General features: G+C 38.2%; 1 protein-coding gene across 1 annotated transcript in view; it reads right to left on the bottom strand.

The window, feature by feature from the left end:
• The window catches only part of wb (wing blister), a 43,200-nt gene that overhangs the window by 13,294 nt on the left and 8,217 nt on the right, over positions 1 to 21,689 (bottom strand). Inside the window, 8 exon segments of the mRNA XM_065307080.1 lie at positions 5,067 to 5,244; positions 5,316 to 5,482; positions 5,542 to 5,666; positions 5,737 to 6,719; positions 6,795 to 7,472; positions 7,529 to 7,783; positions 8,172 to 8,414; positions 13,508 to 13,911. Of these exon segments, the coding sequence (XP_065163152.1) occupies positions 5,067 to 5,244; positions 5,316 to 5,482; positions 5,542 to 5,666; positions 5,737 to 6,719; positions 6,795 to 7,472; positions 7,529 to 7,783; positions 8,172 to 8,414; positions 13,508 to 13,911 (3,033 nt within the window).

Here is a 21,689-nt window from a genome sequence, read left to right as displayed (position 1 = left end):
GATAACTACGCGTCTTTCTATGTGACCGTATCCTATCACCAATCAATGAACCAATCATCTTATCCACATTTTGCACTTTTTCCTCCATTTTCCCACTCGCCCCATCGCCGCCATTATCACAACTTACACTCACACTCAAAAACAATAATAAACAACACAAAAACACACAAAACCAAATCGTACAACGTCTCATTTTCCAATCTGATTTAGCATCGCACAAAAAACACACAAATGCAAACATAAACACATTATACACGTAAAGATTGAAATTTTACGCGAGTTAAGTAAGGTACGCAGAGCCGCGCAGCCAACGCGAGCGACTGAGGCAACGCGAGAACACTGACTGAGCAACATCCGCGTGCGCGAGCACCGCGAGAAACTTGCAGAGTCAAGATCGCACTCGCTCATATTCACTTGTGACTAGCAGAGACTCCCTACTTTACTTTGAAAAAATTTACGAAACTTTATACCTCACAATGTAGGTGTATTGTATTAATGTACGAGTAAATGTGTGGCGTCAAAATATTATTTCTGGCGCTAGCGGTGTGCTTATCACATGAATGTAGATTAATTAAACAAACTGCACCTTTAGACACAGTATACTGAGTATTCTCGGTGTGGTATAAAATAATACTGTTGCCAGGCAAAGAAAAATTCAAAATATTTAAAGTTTTAATTCATAAAAATTAATAAAAAACTTTTTTTTTAATTTTTAAGCCAAAAATATAAAAAATATTAAATTTCTCATTGTTCTAGTATTATCAAGTTATTTTTTGGAAGCTTATCAAGCGTATAATCTAGATTAAACAAACCAGTACGCGTGAATCACCTGACGCTAAGGTTTATTATCTCGAAACAAAAATGTTTCATTCCCATTCAGCTCGCCAGAACTCGATCCAAAGTGGCGCTTTGGTTTCCGCGATAAATCTCACGTTAATTCGAGCCGTCACACCCACGCGTTTATTAATAGCGTAACATCAAATGAATTCTTCACTTCGTCAACTCCATCAACATCATCACATCGTAAATAACTTCAACCGGCAGTAGTAGTGGCAACAGTAAACGTAAACCACACAAAAAAATCATGTATTGTAACCTAATCACTTCAATTTCACTCCGGCGTGTTATATTGGTTGTCTAAATTTAGGCGCTACTTTTAACCCGCACCGCAGCAGTCATTTCAGCGAATCGCCGTTCTAATTTCGCGGCGTAATTGAATTTGTGTGCCTGTTGCGCGTTGCTAAATGTTTATAATCACGAAATTTCCAATCGAATAAAATTTTACGAGCGTGTGCGTTTTCCATTTTATTGAATGCCCGGCACAAACACCACTTGAGTGCTATTTTTGTGTGATTGTGATTTCAATTAATCGAGTTCAACAAACTTTATTGCAAAACTTAAACATTTTACATTATAGTGTGTATAAAGTATTTTCTTTGCGTTCAAAGTTTCGAAGCTTTGATGCAAATTACTCCTGTGTAGTTGATACGCTGACGAAAGTTATGAAACTTTTCCTGTTAGTTGGGCGCTGCGCTTGGCGCTGTGCAGCGCTGGAGCTTAATATTTAAAGCTGCGGAAAATAAATTGCGTTCGCTTATTGTCCGCTCGGCCCCCGGAATAATTTTCCACTCTTTATGCGCTCGCCCGCGCTGGAAAACGTTCAATTACATCGCGAACGGCGCGAATAATAATAGTAAACTAGGCAACACGCCGAAGCTAACGACATGCGCAACAACAACAACAAGACTCGACTTAAGTTTCTCGACTCGCGCATCGAAAATCACACACGGCGGTGATGAAAATTGTTTTCTAATTGCCGGTTTTCAACGTCGCAAGACGCAAAATTTATCGCTGTTATTTATTATTTATTAAAATAATATATCGCAAGTAACGCCATCTATTGTCGGTGTCGTAAACTGATGAAACATAACCTCACAATAATATTATTATTATCAGTATCTGGATGGTAGTAAAGTTTAATTGGGCGCATGTTTTATTTATCTCTCGCAGCATTGTCATCGTCTTGACATGGGCTCATTGAACACGCGCCGCATGTCACCTCTCAGGAGGCGTTCTCCAGTGTGTTGATTAAGTGGCGTGTGTGTGCGCGAAAAGTGCATGAATAATGCGCGCGCGCTCTGCGAGGAACGCCGCGAAACGCGAAAACAAATAGCGTACGTAATAATTGTATTTGCATAATGAAATTGCAGTCGCGCGTTACCCCCGGCAGTTGAGCTGCAAACAGCAAATGGAATAAAGTACGCTAAACCAACAACAGCGCCACACGCGTGTGTGTGTTGTGGGTTATCTAAATGCACTCGATAAAAGTGGCGTTTTCAAACGTTTCAAGTCGAAAACTAAAACACACAAGACACGAATGATTATATTATGTAACGCGCACGCACGTCAAGCACGAAATACGCCCGTGAGCTGCAAAAAGTTTAAGAGAAAAAAAAAAACAAGTGTGCTTTGCATGTGATGTGATGTGATGTGATGCTGCGGTTGTTATGTCTTGCACTCACTTTTTTACCTTCCAGTGTTTACGCGCGAAGACATATTGGGTGGTCTCGGCACGCGGATTCGCCCGCAAATCATCGACAGCGGCGGCATTGGTGTTTTCTTTATTTTTCGCCGCGCGCACGCTCGCTCTTCGCTTCGGCGTAGTAAACGCACAGCGCACAATCGGCGCTCATTTCCCGGCTGTCGTGCGGCGATTAACAAGTCGCGATGAGCGCACTCCCGAGAACGACAAGACATCGGATGTCGTCACCAGCGGTTGTCGCTTGTTCAAAAGAACTTGAGAACCGTTTTGTCATGATTATTAACAATTTGCCTCGAGGGCACACGAAGAATAAATTGATTGAGAGAAAAAAATATAAGAAAAAATCACAAATAGAGAAATTAAATGAATAATTTCTAAACTTTTCACCACCAGATGGCGCTTGGAATTAAAAATACAATTTAAAATTGTTTTAAATTAAAATTGTGAAAATTTCGATAAAATCGGCGTCTACAAAGTTTATTACTCTATAAAATAAATATTTTCTTAATTTTTGTCCACCAGATGGCGTTAGAAGTACCAAAAAACAACTTAAAACATGTTTAAACTTAAATATTTTATTTTCCACTAATATCTACGCATGCGCAGTGTGTTTTCATCATAAAACAAACAATTTCTAAACTTTTCACCACCAGATGGCGCTAGAAATTAAAAAATTCAATTTAAAATTGTTTTAAGTTAAAATTGTGTAAATTTCTATAAAATCTGCATCTAAAGAGTTTATTACTCTATAAAATAAACATTTTCTTAACTTTTGTCCACCAGATTGCGTTATAAGTACCAAAAACAACTTAAAACATGTTTAAACTTAAATATTTTGTGTTTTACTAATATCTACGCATGCGCAGTTTATTTTCATCATAAAACAAACAATTTCTAAACTTTTCATCACCAGATGGCGCTAGGAAATAAAAAATACAATTTAAAATTGTTTTAAGTTGAAATTGTGAAAATTTCGATAAAATCTACATCTACTAAGTTTATTACTCTATAAATTGAATATTTTCTTAACTTTTGTCCACCAGATGGCGTTAGAAGTACCAAAAAACAACTTAAAACCTATTTAAACATAAATATTTTGTGTTTTATTAATATCTACGCATGCGCAGTTTATTTTCTTCATAAAACAAACAATTTCTAAACTTTTCTCCGCCAGATGGCGTTAGAAGTACCAAAAAACAATTTAAAAATCATTTTAAACGCAAATCGTTTATGATGTGATGATATCTGCGCCTGCGCAACTCGCGTGGGCGCAAAACGCGCCGAAGCAAATGATTTATTTGACTCATCCTTCACAAAGACATCACGCTGCGCCACATGCAATCAATACGTCTCTTTGTACTCATCCACATCCTCCTCCTAAGAGGAAACAACATTAAAATACTCCACACACTAGATAATTGCATCAACAACAACATAACCTAACATAACCCCTTAAATCGTCTAATTGAATATCGAAAACATTTGGAATAATAATATTTATTCGTAGCAGAACTGTAATGTGATTATATTAATTGAATGCATCTATTAACGAGATCAAACGCCGTGTGGGACTCGAAAATGAAGCATTAATTAATCCCGCTGGTGATGCGTGTAAGTGTTCAAAGTGTTTGTTCCGGCCGCTGCGGAAATTTCAAGCGCGCTGCTGCAAATTGATTTCGATCACACAACACAATTGCTAATTACGCACGACGCACGCGCTATTAATATATATATCCATATATTTGCAATTAGAAATGAAGTGTGCATATACAATGGCATGTTATCCAGCGCGAATATTTGGCAATTACGACGGTAATAATACGATTGCGTTTGATTAGGTTTGATTAGGACCGAAAGCATCGGTTAGAAACCGAAATCTAAACCAAAGCGCGATGATTTCTGGCGTGTTTACCGTTTATTTTCGCATTGCGGGATGCATATGCATTCGCATAATATGCACATTAACCAAATCAGGCATCCAGCGCTTAATTGCGTCAAATTATAACGTTTAGTTGATGGATTCATCAAGACCTACCGCATTGACCTCGCCATTTTGTTTTTTTTTTCTGTTCATTTAACGTGGGATAACGTAGGATACGAAACAGACGAAATCGATTGCCGATTGCCAATTGGAAATTGGAAATACGAAAATGGCACTGCACGCCGCGAAATAATTAAAAAGCGATTATGATTACGAAACGCCTTATATGGTTGGTGCATTGCTTCGTTTGGGTTTTTATTGTTTTATTATTAAAACATTATATTGACTGGTAGGTGGGCGCGATTAAAATTCATCGCGTTCGAGCAGAAAAAACGGCGCCGTCCCGTTCGCACGTATGAATCATATCAATTAATATGCTAATTTCATCACGCGCCACGAAATACAAGACACAAGACGTACACACGCACGCACGCAGGCAATTATGAACATTTGTACGCGGCGCCGAACCTGTTTTCTTCTCATTCAAGCGGATGGAAAATTAAGTTTATGCATGCACTATAGGCAACCAAATGTACTACTCACTCGTGCAGCCGTCGGCAGAGAAGCCATAGTGTAAATGTTGACACGCATCGCAGCGGAATCCCTCGACGCCGGGGCGGCATTCGCACATCCCGGTGGTCTGATCGCATATATTACCAACTGAACCCAGTAGATCACAATTGCAGGCGACGCATTGGGCTGTCACGTTACCGAAACCAACCTAGAATTAAAGTTATGAAGTAAATATCGGCGTTAGTTTGAGTTTTTAGTTTTTAATTTTTATGAACGTACCTCGCATTTATTACAAGTGCGACCGATGAAATGTTGGTTGCATACACAATCGCCTGTGATATTATTACAGGAATTTGACAGGGACCCTATTGGGTCACATAAACAAGCTTCGCAGCCTTCTACATGTGAACCAAAGAAGCCATCTTTGCATCTGTCACATTTCCAACCTATAAAAATACAACACAATGTACATAAATGTAATTTTAAGGTTAAATCAATAAATTACCTTCTGTATTTCCTCTACAACTCAAACACTGTCCTGTAATTCGGTCACAAGGACCACCTCCACATGAACAAGGTTCACATTTACCTCCTTTACTACTTGGTACACCAAAATATCCATCGTCACATCTAAATTTTAAAAAATTAAAAAAAAACATTAAAAACACAAGTAATTCTAAATTTAAGTTATGCAACTTACATTTCACAATGATCCCCTGTATAACCTTTGGGGCACTGTGTGCAAACATACCCAGGCTCAACATCATCATTGCTAATACTCGTCGCGTCCAATTGACAACTCGGACTGAAATTATTCTCATCATCCACCAAGGGACACGCACACTTCTTGCAATCCCCCGGCATACCCAATAACGGATTACCATAATACCCAGCTGCGCAACGTTCACATCTTTCTCCGATAGTGTTATGTTCACATTTGCATTCCCCTGTATCAGAATCGCAAGTCTCCGAATGTCCATTACAATCACACTTGATGCAATACCCTTGCATTTCATGCCGGGTGTTATTCCCTATCACCCTGACATACCCATATTGACATAGTTCACAGGATAAACCGGTATATCCAGAAGGACATGAGCATTCTTCAACTGGGCTGTATCCATCCGTGAAATTCCCGGAATATATAACAACCTCTTCTAAGGATACCTCGATTTGATCAGTATGGAACTTTGCCCTTAGTAAAATATACTTTAGGTCATAGAGGACACTCATGAATTGTATCCTGGTCACTCTTTCCCCTTTATATTCAGTTCTCCGGAGACGTGTGATGATATCATCAACATCTTCAGGGATATGGTACCATGAATCATGGTATTCATCCAAGGGGATAAGAAAAGTCATGTTGTTCATTGAGTAGGAATCATCTCCGCAAGCAATACGCATTCCATTGGATCCTACTAGGATTATGTTGGGACCTGTTGTGGGTTTACCACTTGTATCACCTCTCATGACAACCCAATGTACTTTATACAGGATATTAGATCCGTAAAGTTGTAGTTTATTTCCTGTGTAAGACAATGGTGCCAACCAATAGTAAGCTTCTATTCCGATGATCTCTTGGTTGCCTACAGTTAGCATTTGACGATCGTCTAATAACGGTGATTCTATTTCTTTGACAGAAATATCACTGACTAACCATTTTTCATTTATATTAAACGTATACTATTAAAATTAAAAAAAAAAACATAAAAATTAAAAATTATAGGTTGTAATATTTAAGGTTATGTTAAAACTTACTATTTGTGGTTGTAAATACGCCGATGAGCAAACACTAGTGACACCTGAACAGTAACACGCTGAACACCCTTCAGGATTTGCACTTTGCAATGAAAAGTAACCAATCTTACATCGGTCACAGTATTTACCCTCGACGTTATCCTTGCATTGACATTCTCCCTCACAATCATTATTACCATCTATTCTGGTACCACGTTGATTACAGGGACATTTCTCACAGTTAGGATACCCACGATAGCTCACATCGCATTGGTCACACCTGACCCCTGTGTACCCTTCACGACATTGACAGGATAACACCCCAGCATCAAAATTACACTCCCCAGTGCTGCCCATATCACAATCACATTTTAAACATGGTACATCTGAATCTGCAGTAGTACCTAGAGGACGATAGTATCCAGGAACACATTTCTCACAGTTTATTCCTGTGGTGTGTTTCGTGCAGTTGTCACAAACACCTCCACCAATGAATTCCCCCTCAGTGTTTATGCTGAGTTTTGATTGGGCGACGTCTTCATCATAATGACAGCTTGACGCATGACCGTGACATTGACAGGGGTGGCATATCTGTGCATCTCGGGATGTCCCTGCACCCCAGGGTTGTTGGTTATGTAAAGGACAACAATGGTCACAGTTGGGTCCACATGTATTATGACCACATTCACATTCTAAATGCTAATGCATTAAATTAATGTTTTTGGAAAAAAATTAAAAATTAAAAAATAGCTTACACCTGATGGTAGTTTGTGTCGACAAGTTGACGCATGCCCATTACACACGCACTGCCCACCAATGAGAATATCCCGTATGGAATAAAACAGTTTCTTGTCCCGATTGATATCCTGTGCGATTCTGGCCGGTAAAGGTTCCACTTTCCCGCGTAAACCTTGAAACCGGAAGCGGACATACCGCGCCTTTGTGAATTCCAGTAATTCAGGGCTTGTTTCATTAGCACCGGGACGGCCATGTACTAATAATGTGTATATCTAAACATAACCAATAAAAATGTGATTTAAAAAAAATTATGTTTTTTTTTCTGCGTCGCATTAAATAACTCTTCCCGAACGCAGCGTATGCAATAAATCTCTTTGCGCGGCGCGCACAAAAAGAACAAAACGGCCGACAGCTCGGGTCATCGTGATTCGACACAAAATCACATTACCGCCGCCCGCTAATGGCCTCTCCGCTTTGAGATGCGTCGATCGCAGATAGCGCACGAACCTGCATTCGCCATTAAGTAATTAACGTGTGTGTGCAACTTGCAAGAGTTATTAAATTGCATGAAACATCGATATAATCAATATGTACCAAAATTGACAGCTATTAAAATGGCTGCCAATGGTTAACTACTAGTATAGTGGATCATAAACTAACCTCTCCGTTTTCCATCGGTGCTAGTTTACTATAGTACGACGTGCAGATGACCTCCGAGTCTGTGAAGTAATGCGGTTTGCCCTTGCGCGCCGGCAGACCATATCGATCAAGGCAGTCCTTGTCGGAGGTGGCAAAAAACTGCCACGGTTCAAAGCGCTGCCCGTCGACGGAGCGCTCCAGTATCCAAGCGGCGGGACGCGGCGCGTTCGCTGCTTTCAGTTTCACGTACACCACTTGATAGACCTGGAAATAAAGTGTTTGTTACGCTTTAACGCAAAAACTACTCAACGGATCATCATGAAATTTTGTATATATATTCTCAAAGATATTGTGAAGAATATAGAATACATTTTGATCAGAAAATATAATTTTAAGGCGGTTAAATAGGGGATGAAAGTTTGAATAGTGATAAATCATAGTTATTTAGCATTTTTCACCTCCATTTCTCCATTTAATGTCCATATATCAAGTTAATAATTATTTATATTAATTTTTTCGTTAAAATCATATGTAAAATATAAAAAAATTTAAAAAAACACAATTTTTAATCATTCAACAGCGTTTTTACTTATTATTAGCCACTCAAAAGTGTTTTCTACGTTGTTTCCTATAAAAATGTCTCCTTGGAAGTAAATGTTCATAAAAATGTAATAAATTCCGCACGCCCTTGGGTGTAAATTCACAAATTAGTGCAAATTGACTGCATAAACGACATTATGCGATATTATGCGACGCTTTACGCGTCACGTCCGCCTATGCACGCTGCATTGACGCTGTTTAGGTTGTTTAGGACGTCGTCGGCGCCTCCACCACCCGCTCTCCAGCACCAAAGGGTGAGAGGTGGTGTGGCGGTGTTGATTTACATAAATCTTGCGCGATCTCTCTGCGAGCGGGCGAGCGTGATGCGGTTATGAATGCCGAGATTACCGCGCGACGTGATTCGCCAACCACTCAAACCGGGACGTTTCGGAATGTCATCACAAAATGCAAATAAACACACTCATCCTGCACCCTGAAGAAATATTAGTTTTACAGTGCAATTGTCAACTGTCAAAACATTGACATTTTTAGGTTATAAAAGGTTATGTGAGTATACACATTAAACTGTCAACCAATCCTAAACGCCGTTGTGTTTAATGTGAGAACACTGTGCTTCTCTGAATGCGAAGAAGTGTGTATAACTTATAATAAGTTATTCAACACACGCGAGCGATGGTGCTTAGCTGCGCCTCCCCGCCGTCTCGTGGCGCCCCGACCGAGAGCCGCTTATTATCGGCGCGCACATGAAGCATGATTTATTTATAACGTTTAAGTGGCTTTTAATAATGGACGCCGAGACTTTCGCTCGCATGCGACAACACCAACAGCACAAGATGATTGACGAAGGACGACGGCGACATCTATGAAGTCATCCACAAACTATTTCTTCTCTTCTACTAAATAATTACAACAGAAAACAAAGAAAAACAGTCTTCGACAACTCGTCGCCGATTTATTACATCATTGATGTACAATCGTGTCCCGAATATCGAAATCCACGATATATCTTTCATGTGTGTTATACTGGTTGTCTACTCATGTCAGAATCTATTTCATGTGCTGTCATCTGGCGGCGTAAACACAAAAAGCGTTGTGACTGCTGTGCGGCACTTGTACGCGCTGCATAAAGTCATAATTCAAGATAAAACGGTACATGCGCTGTCTTTTTTCGCTTATTCGTGCATTTTTCAGCTCGAGAGCGATATGATCTGCTCCGAATCGTCATGACACCGAGCGCACAGCGCGGAATGAGGAGCGACTTCGATTTGCGCGATGTTTTCGCACTGAGCGCGCGCGCCGCCGCGGTTATTATTCCGGTCACGTTTTTCGCATGCCCGTCTCCCGGTCTTCCCTTTTCGAGAAGAGCAGCGCTGCAGCAATTCAACAATTCAGATCATCGTTATGTTTCACTCTCGAGAGCCAGCCCAAGCGAACCGACCTCGGATGCAATAAAATTCCATTCCGAAGTTGCGATGTGAAAATCTTTCTATTTTAACTTCGAGCGCATTGCGAGTTTAGTTGAGAAACAAACCATCATTGTTTTTTCTGCTTCTAAAGTGTCATGGATGAAAATCCGCGTAATATACACCGGAATATTATTATTACGCGTGTAGGTTAAACGTAACTTAAACGTCCGCCTTTAGATTTATACAGGTTGTTTCAAAAAACAACTAAAAACACATTAAAATTAAAAATATTCAACTAGCGACACCTATCGACGATGTAGAAAGGTACTAGTTCACATAATGAAACATAGGTGGCGTTAGAAGCGTCCGCAGTTGTGTAGTACGCAATAAAATCGAAAACAATCGGTATTCCAAGAAAAGATAGACGTTACACGAGGTGTGTGCGTTCGTGCAGCACAAAGTGGACAAATAAAAGCAGACCACACACGATGCGCATCTTCTAGCTCGTCTAGCTTTAGCAGCATTCGCGCGCCGACGCACATTTATGTTAATGGCGGCCGGACATCACGAGCATTACTCCGCATTACCATTTTTTATGGAATATTAATCGCACAAGTAAGTAAATATAAAATTTACTCTAAAAGTCTTAATTTTACCTTAAATAAAAAATAATTTACAACATCCTGTATATGTATTACATATACGTATAGTAATTGCACGTACAAGCCAAAAACGGCAAACAACCGCGGTCTGTATACAAAGGAATCTTCTTTAATATGGTCAACAACGCAATGCGTATTCTCATGCAACATATCTAAGTCTATAATCGCCATCGTGTACTCCGGACAGCGTCATCTACTAACAAGCGAATGATGCATAAACAAGCCGATTCAAAATCCAACGCTCACACACACACAATCGGTCGAATCGAATTCTTCCCAGCTCGTTATTTGTTGTTGTTGCAAGCGCATCGCAGCCGATTGTCAAGCGATAACAAAAGATAAGAGACGCACAAAAAATAATAATAATAAGCGTTGGGAACCATGGAGACTTGTGCAGCGAGAAAAGCTTCGTTACGGACTTTAGTGTGACAAGTGACAGCGTGCAACACGACAGCGACACACAAAAGTTTACAGTTTCCTGCAGGTCGGTTATGCCTGGACTATTTGTTTACCATTGAATTATGACGCATAAATTATCGCATTATCGAGGCGAACGACAAGCGAGAAGTGGTTTATACACTATGATTACATAACTATATAAAGTTATATCTTTCCGTAAGCATAAAACTAAGTTTTTTATTTTTTATTTGTGTTGTGTAACAGTACAATACTTGCAGCGCCATCTACAGTTAAATTTTTAAATTATTTTTTTATTTTGTGAAAACTGTAATTTTTTAAGTTTTTTTGAAACACACTGTAGATGTTTGTGTTGTTTGTAGATTAACAACGAAGAAAACTCACTTTCTAAGCGTTTTTTACCGTCGAAGCACAAGTGCGCCGACGCCCTGCCGATAAAAGCGCTTTTAATTTGAATAACCGAAAGCTGGTCCCGCGCGCACGATGTGGTAGCGCGGCTTTTGTGATCGCGCGCGCCGTGAAAGAAAACCTCACGAGTGTTACGAGCGTCTTACGAGCGATCCTATTAAAGGGACACTCGAAATGCGACGTTAACGCTTATTTATTGCACCTTTGAGCGTGCTCGGGCTCGCACTCGACTCGATTTCCTATGTTCGACTAGGTGACTAGGATATTGCTACGCACGCCATGGACAAATGCTTCGGAATCGAACAGAGTGTAAAACGCACAACAAAAACGTTAAGTATTTGGTATTAGAGGCTTAAGTATCTGGGTATTCAATCGTTGTAGATTTTTTGTGATATAATAATTATTAAAGAATTTTTAAGGGAAAATAGATTAAAAAGAATTTAAAAAATGACAATTATTTAAATTGTGGGCAAATGGTGCTGATTTTTAATATTCTGAGAAAAGGCATTTGTAGACCTGATTGAGATCTATATATAGAAAAAAGAAACAATGTTTTATCTCAATTAGTTTCTGAGTTATAGATGATTATATATTTGATTGCAGATGTTTACTTTTTTCCTTTTAACAAGAAAACCAGAAATCTCACAAACTTCCTCTTAACCATACTTATTCTCAATTAAATTCTCTTTCAAATGACACTTCAACCAAATCCCTACCTTTTCAAACAACTGAATTATCACATAACAAACTTTCATGATTCTATTTCTATTTCTGTTTCTCATAATAAAATTCCCCAATTTAATTAAATTAATTCCCTCCAATAAATTAGCGATAGCGTTATTGCTTTCGAAAGAGCAATAAAAACGCGTGTCCCGAATAGCCGTGATGATAATAGCCGCCATCATGAATATTGTTATTGCGCACTTGGATGCGTCACAGCCCTTTGATTGGGCCTCGACGACTGCCGCGATGGCTTCGAGTGCTTTGTGTTCACACATATGCTCGTCGCTGTGTGCAATGGCCATTATTCGTGCTCAGCCGAACGCACCACAAGCGATAATATCAATTAGGAATATGGCGGCGTTATCGTAATTGTATTCTCGAGTGTCACGAGTGCTTGATGCGGCCACATAGGCAACACACAACACTTGCATACATATGAGGAGATAAGTTAGGAGTGTTTAAGTGGTATTAAAGCTGTTAATGTGTGAGAATAAAATAAAAATTAAAAAATTAACAAATTTAGACAAAAAAAATTAAAAAAAAAAACAAAAAAAATTATTTTTATGAAAAAATATTTTGTTATTTTGTTTCAAATTTCTACCGATAGATGGCGTGGTAATCCCACAGTTGTTATTTTTGACATCACAAGAAAACATTTTCTCGTCTAGATAAGTCAAAGGCGAAGCCGATCCCCGAAAAAAAACTCTCTATCGATAACGTAAGCAACATAAATTTACATATTCCATCGCAATGTGCACGTACTCACTTTATACCTACGTGCACAACGTGTTGCTTGTTTTACTACAATTTTCATAGACATATAGAATATCCCGCGACTTTTCTTTGCACTTTTCCGCTGTATTTACACTAAACAAGCAACTAAACACTTCAAAGCGTGAGAAAGTCAACACTGCACCTAAAAAACTCCGTAGTAGCGCCACCTATCAATAAAATTGCACACTAAAACTAAAATAACCTATAAATTGACGTGTAAAACAAGCCGTACATGAATAATTCATGCGTCCTAAGTCTCTCACGCTCCACATGAATATCATTGAATATCAAGTGAGCGCAATTTACTGAAAAAAACCTCACCCAAAGACAATGCACATCGTGGCCCATTACCTGCGGCCTTAAATGGCGTCCGCGCGCGCGCACGTCTATTGTTTGATATTATTACCTGCTTAAGATCCAGCGTAATCGTGACGTATTCATATTGCTCGCCGTAGTGCAGTGGTGGACTCTGCCACCAGCGGTTGTTCCCATCGTCGATGGCGTAGTTGATCGGATGGCGCTTGTGTGGATCCCGGCTGAAGTTGTCGCACACGCCACAACGCCCGCCATGTTCACCACTACCCCCACCACTTCCACCAGCAAAACCACCGATGAGTTCGGCAAAGTGGTGATTGCGTGCAGGGCCGTCCTGTAGGCGACAAAACTCTTCCCGTCCGCCTTCTCCGCATGTGGCATTCGTGGAAATCAAAGCTTTCGTTGCTAAATTCAACACGGGCGGCCATAATCCCACGTGTGAATTCATCTGACGATTGTTGACGTTCACACCGATACCTTTGAGGAATTTCATTGCTGAAAAACAAAAAAATTAAAAATTTAAAAAAATTTCCTTAAAAAAAACGAAATTTATGATGAAGTGAAATGCGGTGTAATAAAAAAGTAATTCCGGTTGTCATTGGACAATTCATGATGGCGGAGTGCAGTGTGCCCGGCGCCTCCACCACAGCGTAAAACCCTTAGCGATATTAGGGGTTGTGATATAGACGTAACCGAATTATTTATAGCTGCGGCGCGCCGTCCTCTTAAAGTATGAGTGTTTAATGCAACTTCGGATAATAATCGAAGCTTGCGGAGGTGAATTTCCAGTCTGAAACAGCGCCATTACCGACCCCGACCCCGGCTAACCCAAAACTAGCCTTTGTTCAACACTTCAACACAGAGACGTATTAAATATTAAATTATATAAATTAATAACCAAAATAAATAAATTTTTTAAATAAAAAAAATTAAATTGTGAAAATAAATCCGGTCCTGGATAAAATTTTTGTAAAGGACAATGACTAGCTGCAGGACCAACCGAAAGGAACACATAGATTCCGGACGTACTCAGATTTATCGTCTAATTAATTTCGGGGCTACAACTACCCTCCATTGAAAGTTAAAACACAGATCCGGACTTAATTTTTTTTTTTAGTTTAAAATTAAAGAAAAATATAATTAAATGAGGCGTATGACAGCCACCATCAATTACCACCTAACAATTTTGATTAATAGATAACGATTTATTGGATTTCACACTTGAGCGCACAAGCAACAAGACACGCAGCGTGGCAATCTTTAAAGCTTTTAATTAATGGCTCAATTAAGCGTTTAATACACGATGTGTGTATGTGTGTGTAGTGTAGAGTGTAGTTTAGTTTGGCTTTGAGCTTGCGACTTGTATACGCATAAATAAAGCGCCGTTATTCGCTTTTAATTTTTAAACGGTGGTTTAATCGGTTTATTGCCTGTCTTTGAACGTTTTTCAACTTCTTATAGGTATATCCGTGGATGTGTGTGTGTTTTACGATCGTGTCGTTTGGAATTTTTCACATCCGAGAGTTTCAACAAATCGTAAATATTTAAATCCCGCTCGGTTATTTACGACTGCTGTTTACAAACATATAAATTCACAAATTCGAAAATATTTTATATTTTAGTGTATAAAGTACAGTATTTTATTTGAATTTAAATTTAATGTTTTTGCATTGATTTTCTGTTTTTTTTTTTAAAAAAATTAATTTTTCTCTAAAACTTTTAAATTTCGCGCCAAAAATCGATTTTGGACATTAATTTTGAAGTTAAAAAAATTTAAATTTGATAATTACGGTCCTGTAGTCCATGATTTAAGTTCACCTTGAAAAAAATTCTCTTAATGAGTTTCTAAACTTATTGTTTACATGTCTATAAATGTAAAATTGAAATATTTGTTTGTTTTCCATTTTCCGTCATAATTCATCGAAAAAGCTGACAATTTCCATCTTAATTTTGGCCCGCACGTGTTTATGATTTTCTCCATGCTCGTTTTTCCGCCATTAAACGCGCATGTTTCGAAGTGATTTAGTGTTTTTTGATACACGCGCGCGGCTAATTCGGGACTTTTGAGGGCATTTCTTCATCTTCGCTCGACACAACAAACAATCTCGTTTAACTGTAATGGGAATGCACAGCGACGCGTAAATAGACGAGCGAAGAAAATAGAATGGCGACGAAAATAACCGCGCGATTGTTGTTACCGCCGCGCTTGTTATTTCGGCTTACCGCCTGCCAAACGACCCGCGACAAACTGACATCAAACGATCTTCAACTACGATTTTTTCCATTAAATCAAAACAAAATAGAATACTACCTTTATACACGGAAAATATAAAATGTCGTATTATATAATATTTGAATTAGCCGCGTGATCAGAAGATCAGAAACTCATTTAGAGATTATTCCTCAATTTATTTCAATTGCGAATATCTCGTAAACTAAAAAAGATAAAAAGGCCAAATCGCAGATTCTTAACTTACGGAACATTCTCTATAAGATAGGCAAGTTAAAATCGAAATCTAAGAGATGAAATTTTCACTCCTAAGAAAAAAATGGGCAAGGGGGGGTGCTTGATTCTTTTTTTCGACGATTTTCAATAGCGAATATCTTCTAAACTAAAAGAGATAGCAACCAGCGGAAAGTAGATTATGAAAGATTGGATCATTCTCTATTAGCTGGGGATTTAAAATTATTTAATTTCAAAGAGTAAAGGGTCGAAAAATGCGACTAAAAGTGCTAAAAAGTGACATTTTTCAATTTTTGACCATTTTCTTCAAATGTGAATATCTCGTAAACTAAAAGAGATAGGAAGGTCAAATCGCAGACTCTTAATCTACGAAACATTCTCTACAAGATAGGCTAGTTAAAATAGAAATCTAAGAGATGAAATTTTCACTCCTAAGAAAAAAATGGGCAAGGGGGGGTGCTTGATTCTTTTTTTCGACGATTTTCAATAGCGAATATCTTCTAAACTAAAAGAGATAGCAACCGGCGGAAAGTAGATTATGAAAGAATGAATAATTCTCTATCAGATATTAATTTTAAATTATTTAATTTTAAAGAGTAAAGGGTCGAAAAATGCGACTAAAAGTGTTAAAAAGTGACATTTTTCAATTTTTGACCATTTTCTTCAATTGTGAATATCTCGTAAACTAAAAGAGATAGAAAGGCCAAATCGTAGATTCTTGATCTACGAAACATTCTCTACAAGATAAGCTAGTTAAAATCGAAATCTGAGAGATGAAATTTTCACTCCTAAGAAAAAAATGGGCAAGGGGGGGTGCTTGATTCTTTTTTTCGACGATTTTCAATAGCGAATATCTTCTAAACTAAAAGAGATAGCAACCGGCGGAAAGTAGATTATGAAAGAATGAATAATTCTCTATCAGATATTAATTTTAAATTATTTAATTTTAAAGAGTAAAGGGTCGAAAAATGCGACTAAAAGTGTTAAAAAGTGACATTTTTCAATTTTTGACCATTTTCTTCAATTGTGAATATCTCGTAAACTAAAAGAGATAGAAAGGCCAAATCGTAGATTCTTGATCTACGAAACATTCTCTACAAGATAAGCTAGTTAAAATCGAAATCTGAGAGATGAAATTTTCACTCCTAAGAAAAAAATGGGCAAGGGGGGGTGCTTGATTCTTTTTTTCGACGATTTTCAATAGCGAATATCTTTTAAACTAAAAGAGATAGCAACCAGCGGAAAGTAGATTATGAAAGAATAAATAATTCTCTATCAGATATTAATTTAAAATTATTTAATTTCAAAGAGTAAATGGTCGAAAAATGCGACTAAAAGTGCTAAAAAGTGACATTTTTCAATTTTTGACCATTTTCTTCAATTGTGAATATCTCGTAAACTAAAAGAGATAGAAAGGCCAAATCGCAGATTCTTAATCTACAAAACATTCTCTACAAGATAGGCTAGTTAAAATCGAAATCTAAGAGATGAAATTTTCACTCCTAAGAAAAAAATGGGCAAGGGGGGGTGCTTGATTCTTTTTTTAGACGATTTTTGATAATTAATATCTTTTAAACTAAAAGAGATAGCAACGGGCGGCAAGTAGATTATGAAAGAATGAATAATTCTCTATCAGATATTAATTTTAAATTATTTAATTTCAAAGAGTAAAGGGTTGAAAAATGCGACTAAAAGTGCTAAAAAGTGACATTTTCAATTTTTGAGCATTTTCTTCAATTGTGAATATCTCCTAAACTCAAAGAGGTTGAAAGGCCAAATCGCAGATTCTTAATCTACGGAAAATTCTCTATAAGATATTTATTTCCACAATTTTCGACAGTGAATATCTTCTAAACCAAATGAGATAGCAACCAAAAAATTATAGTATATGAAAGATTTTATCATTTTTAACCAAACAATTTTACGATTCTATCAAAAATATCTGTTCCCTCCATCATTTACATTGTGAAAATTTAGTTCCTGCGAGTAATTCCCCCGAAAACCTTGCGTAAAACCCCGAAATTCCCAGCGAAAAGCCACAAAAATAAATAAACCATTTGGACTTTGGACTTTGATGATTACGGGAAAGGGTTAAGCCCTCGTCTTCCTGCTTGCGGCTGTGAAATTGTGTGTTTAGTACGTGTTGGCCGTTTGTCTTTGACCGGAACGCCGGTCGAATCCGTCGAAGTCCGCTTTGTGTCGCCGGCTTCCGACTCGCGAACAAATTCAAACAAATCCACACGTCCAACTGGCCGCCGCCGCAGCAAAGTTGCACTCGCCGGACGAGTATTTGATATTCTAATTTAACTTCTACAAAACTATCCTCACATACACTGCCACCACTTCCACATGTAATAGGATATACCTAACACCTACACCTATACCTGAAATTAATTAAAACAACTGCAACACTTTAAAAACAATAATTTTTTCCGCGCTTTGCGAATGCTGCGAGTGAGTGACTTCTCTAGGACACTCCTCAGCGAGGTATTACGATGGAATGAAGTGGACACGAGGACACTATATCAACGGAACACACTAGAAAATGAACCAAAGAGGGTGCGCAACCCTTCTGCGATTTCTCATCGCAGCTCCCAAGCACTCTCGAGGCGCGACTGCCGTGAAACTTTACCCTTTGCAATTTGCAAACGAGAAAAAATAAAATATGAAAGTATAAAGCATCGCCAGCACCAGATGGCGCTGCTTTTTTTACTTCTGCGAATAAAAACAAAGATAAATACAGTCGTTGGCTGCGGGAATGATGAATAATTTGTTTTTCGTCGTGTTGACGACAAGAAGACGTGCTCTTTACAATTTCTTCCATGGACCGTATTAAAAATATTTTACTTCGAGATTTGAGTGGTAAAATTTGCACTCAAGTACGGTTCTGTTTTCATGCGTAGTTATCATAACATTTCTTTTCGCCAAGTTCGATTGAAAGCGCAGTGACAAGCGCCGTACAAGGCGATCGTTTTTCAAGTGGCTGCGGGCCGCGGGAAAATAACCTGTTCGTTTGTTATTTCAATGCGTCGTCTGCGTTGCGTTTGCTTATTCCATTAAAGATGAAATTAAGCGCGTAGCGTGCTCTCGACGCATTCCGAAAACACCAACACATGACGCGTATGAACACACTAAAATAACAAGTATATAGGGTTGCCTATAGTGTCCACTGTGATACAACCACATCAAAAGTAACAAAAAACTGAAAATCTATGCACTAAAATGCTATTTCAAGGCAGATTTCTTTAAAAAAGAGAAGTTAATGTCATTTTGTTACACTATATCAACACATTACACGTATTTAAACACTAAATTGTTAATTTTTTGACTGTATATGTCAATAAACACTACAAAAAAATGTATAATAAGTTGCCTATAGTGTGCATATTGATACAACAACTTCAAGAGAATAAAAAATTACTTTACTCACTCCCTAACCATGAAAATGCTTCTTCACTCTTGATTTCCCAAAGAAAAATATGTTCATGTCATGTTGTTCGATAAAATATTCACTACTAAACGAGTCTAAACGATTCCAAATGAATCCAAGCAGTGGGATTCCACTTTGTACTCGATTACTATACCCGCGACGAAAGCTCGCCAGCCTCTCCTTCCTGTATTCCTTTTCTTTTCTTTGTTCGCTTCTTGCGTGTGCGTCTAATCAAACAAATGAGTACTACTTGTACTACTACCTTTGGGCTTTCGTATAAAATACCTTTAACCTAATTTTATCTCCATCCTGTTTCTTTTTTACTAAATTAACTAACGCCATCTGTTATTATCTGTATATTTGGTTGCCTATATTAAATATATTAAACATAAACCCTGTAATTTTTACTTTTAATGATTCTTGAATATAGTGAAAGATGTAAAGATGTAAAAGATCAGTCGGTCACAATGCAAGTGAAGAAAGGATCGGGGACGACGTGTGTGGCTCACTTATAGAATCATCAAACATGGGGTTTACAACTCGCATCGATGAGATGAGCGCACAGCGCAGACAAGCAGTGTGAGTGTGTAGGTAGAGAGATGGCAAGAAGAAAAATACAATGCGGACAATAACAACACGGGACATAATCAACTTTCCACCTGCGGATGTCTCACGTCTCAACACGATGAAAGTCGATGAAGGATGAGATGAATTTTATATAGAAATTGATGATTTCAATTTGTCAACAGTGAAAATATCATTATTTTCTAAAAATTCGTTTTTTTGTTTTATTATTCAAATAAAAAAATATACTGCTGAGACGTTACGAATTCCGGACTACTTGAGATTAAAATTATTCATGGAGTGTTTGATTGCTTTCTTCGTGTCTTCTTTGAGGGGCGCAAAACAAACTGTGACACACAAAAAAACACGAATATATTGGGCGTGTGCGTGTGGACCACTTATAAGTTCGATGAATACCATCACATTCCACCCCTGGGGTGAGACAGGTACCATTGAGTTACACAATCGAAAAAATACGCGTGACGCACCCCCATGACGAAGAAAAATAAAAGAAATAAGAAAAGTGAGTTGAAATGTATTTTCGGTGGTGAAGTATTGAAAGTGTTGACTGTAACGCATTTCAGAAAGTACTTGAACGTGTAACAATTCAACCTGTTAGTATTTTGTTACAGCGCACAACGAAACTAAACGTCTAGTGTTGTGTTGAAAACGTAACGAGCACGAAAATGACCTGCCGGTTGTTGCACGCGTCTCGCGCGCGGCGCACGCTGCAAGAGGCGTGGAACGTAAAATGTCGAAAAGTTCGTCTCGCGTCTAACGTTTCCCGGAATGCGGCATATTTTCAACCAGACAGGTTGTAAACGTGGGGGGTAACCAACCCTAACCATCAAATTCTTTAAAAATAAAAAATAACATTTTTAAAACAGCGCCATCTATATTACATTAGCCATAAATATAAAAATCATAAAAAAATCAAATAAAAAATAAAAATAAATTTAAAAACTCTGTTGCAGCATGTTCTGCACGTGTTCAGTACGCCTACACCACTTATTACTCATACTTGCGTGGCCGCCATTTTGTTTTGCTCGTTTTCTCGCCATAATAAGTATATACGTTGTATGTAAATGCATATTCAATACGTGGGGCAACTTGCGTGCAAAATGATGTTATGATCTTGTGATGAGTGAGTAGGATCAGTAACAGCACTCGCCGAGTGCACGTCGCGTCGACTCGCAGTCATTATAATAACATAACCTATCATGAGATTTAACTAGCGCCATCTACTCCTACACATTTCACATGAATATGCACAGACTTTCAAAGTTTACTGCATAAAATAGATTTAAATTCCAATTCGTAAATGTGATTTAGTGATATAGTGATAGAGATAACACAAGTTTAAATTGAAACATTTGCTTTAAACGTGTTGGGGTAGGCAACACTCCTTACTCTATTCTTGTGTATCCCTTTCGATTTGCGATACGCAGCAAAGGAGGAAAATTCATGTTGCTCGTTTGTTTTCCGCCTCAAAGCTCACACACAAATACATATTGTGTGTAGAATCGATGTGTCCGTGTGTGTTTATCGATAAATAAACAAGCTACAGCTCGAAAGCTCGAAAAGTTCGAGAGATCGAGGCCGGGCGAAACGATCAAAGAGAAGAAAGAAGACATTAAGACGCGTTATTACATCGCATTATGTGCGCACACCGCACCGAAAGATATTCTGATATTCGGATACACCAAGCCGGTCGTTTATCAATTATTCTCATAACGCAACCCAACATACACACAATACAAAATGTACCACTAACTTGAATCATGATTAAAATAAATAAAAAATATTTTTATACTA

Source organism: Atheta coriaria, unplaced genomic scaffold (genome assembly GCF_025399875.1).
Source record: "Atheta coriaria isolate IRGN ID8LTWV9N9 unplaced genomic scaffold, Caltech_Dcor_3.1 hic_scaffold_7_pilon, whole genome shotgun sequence".
Taxonomy (NCBI): Eukaryota; Metazoa; Arthropoda; class Insecta; order Coleoptera; family Staphylinidae; genus Dalotia; species Dalotia coriaria.
This window is presented reverse-complemented; position numbering and strand designations above follow the sequence as displayed.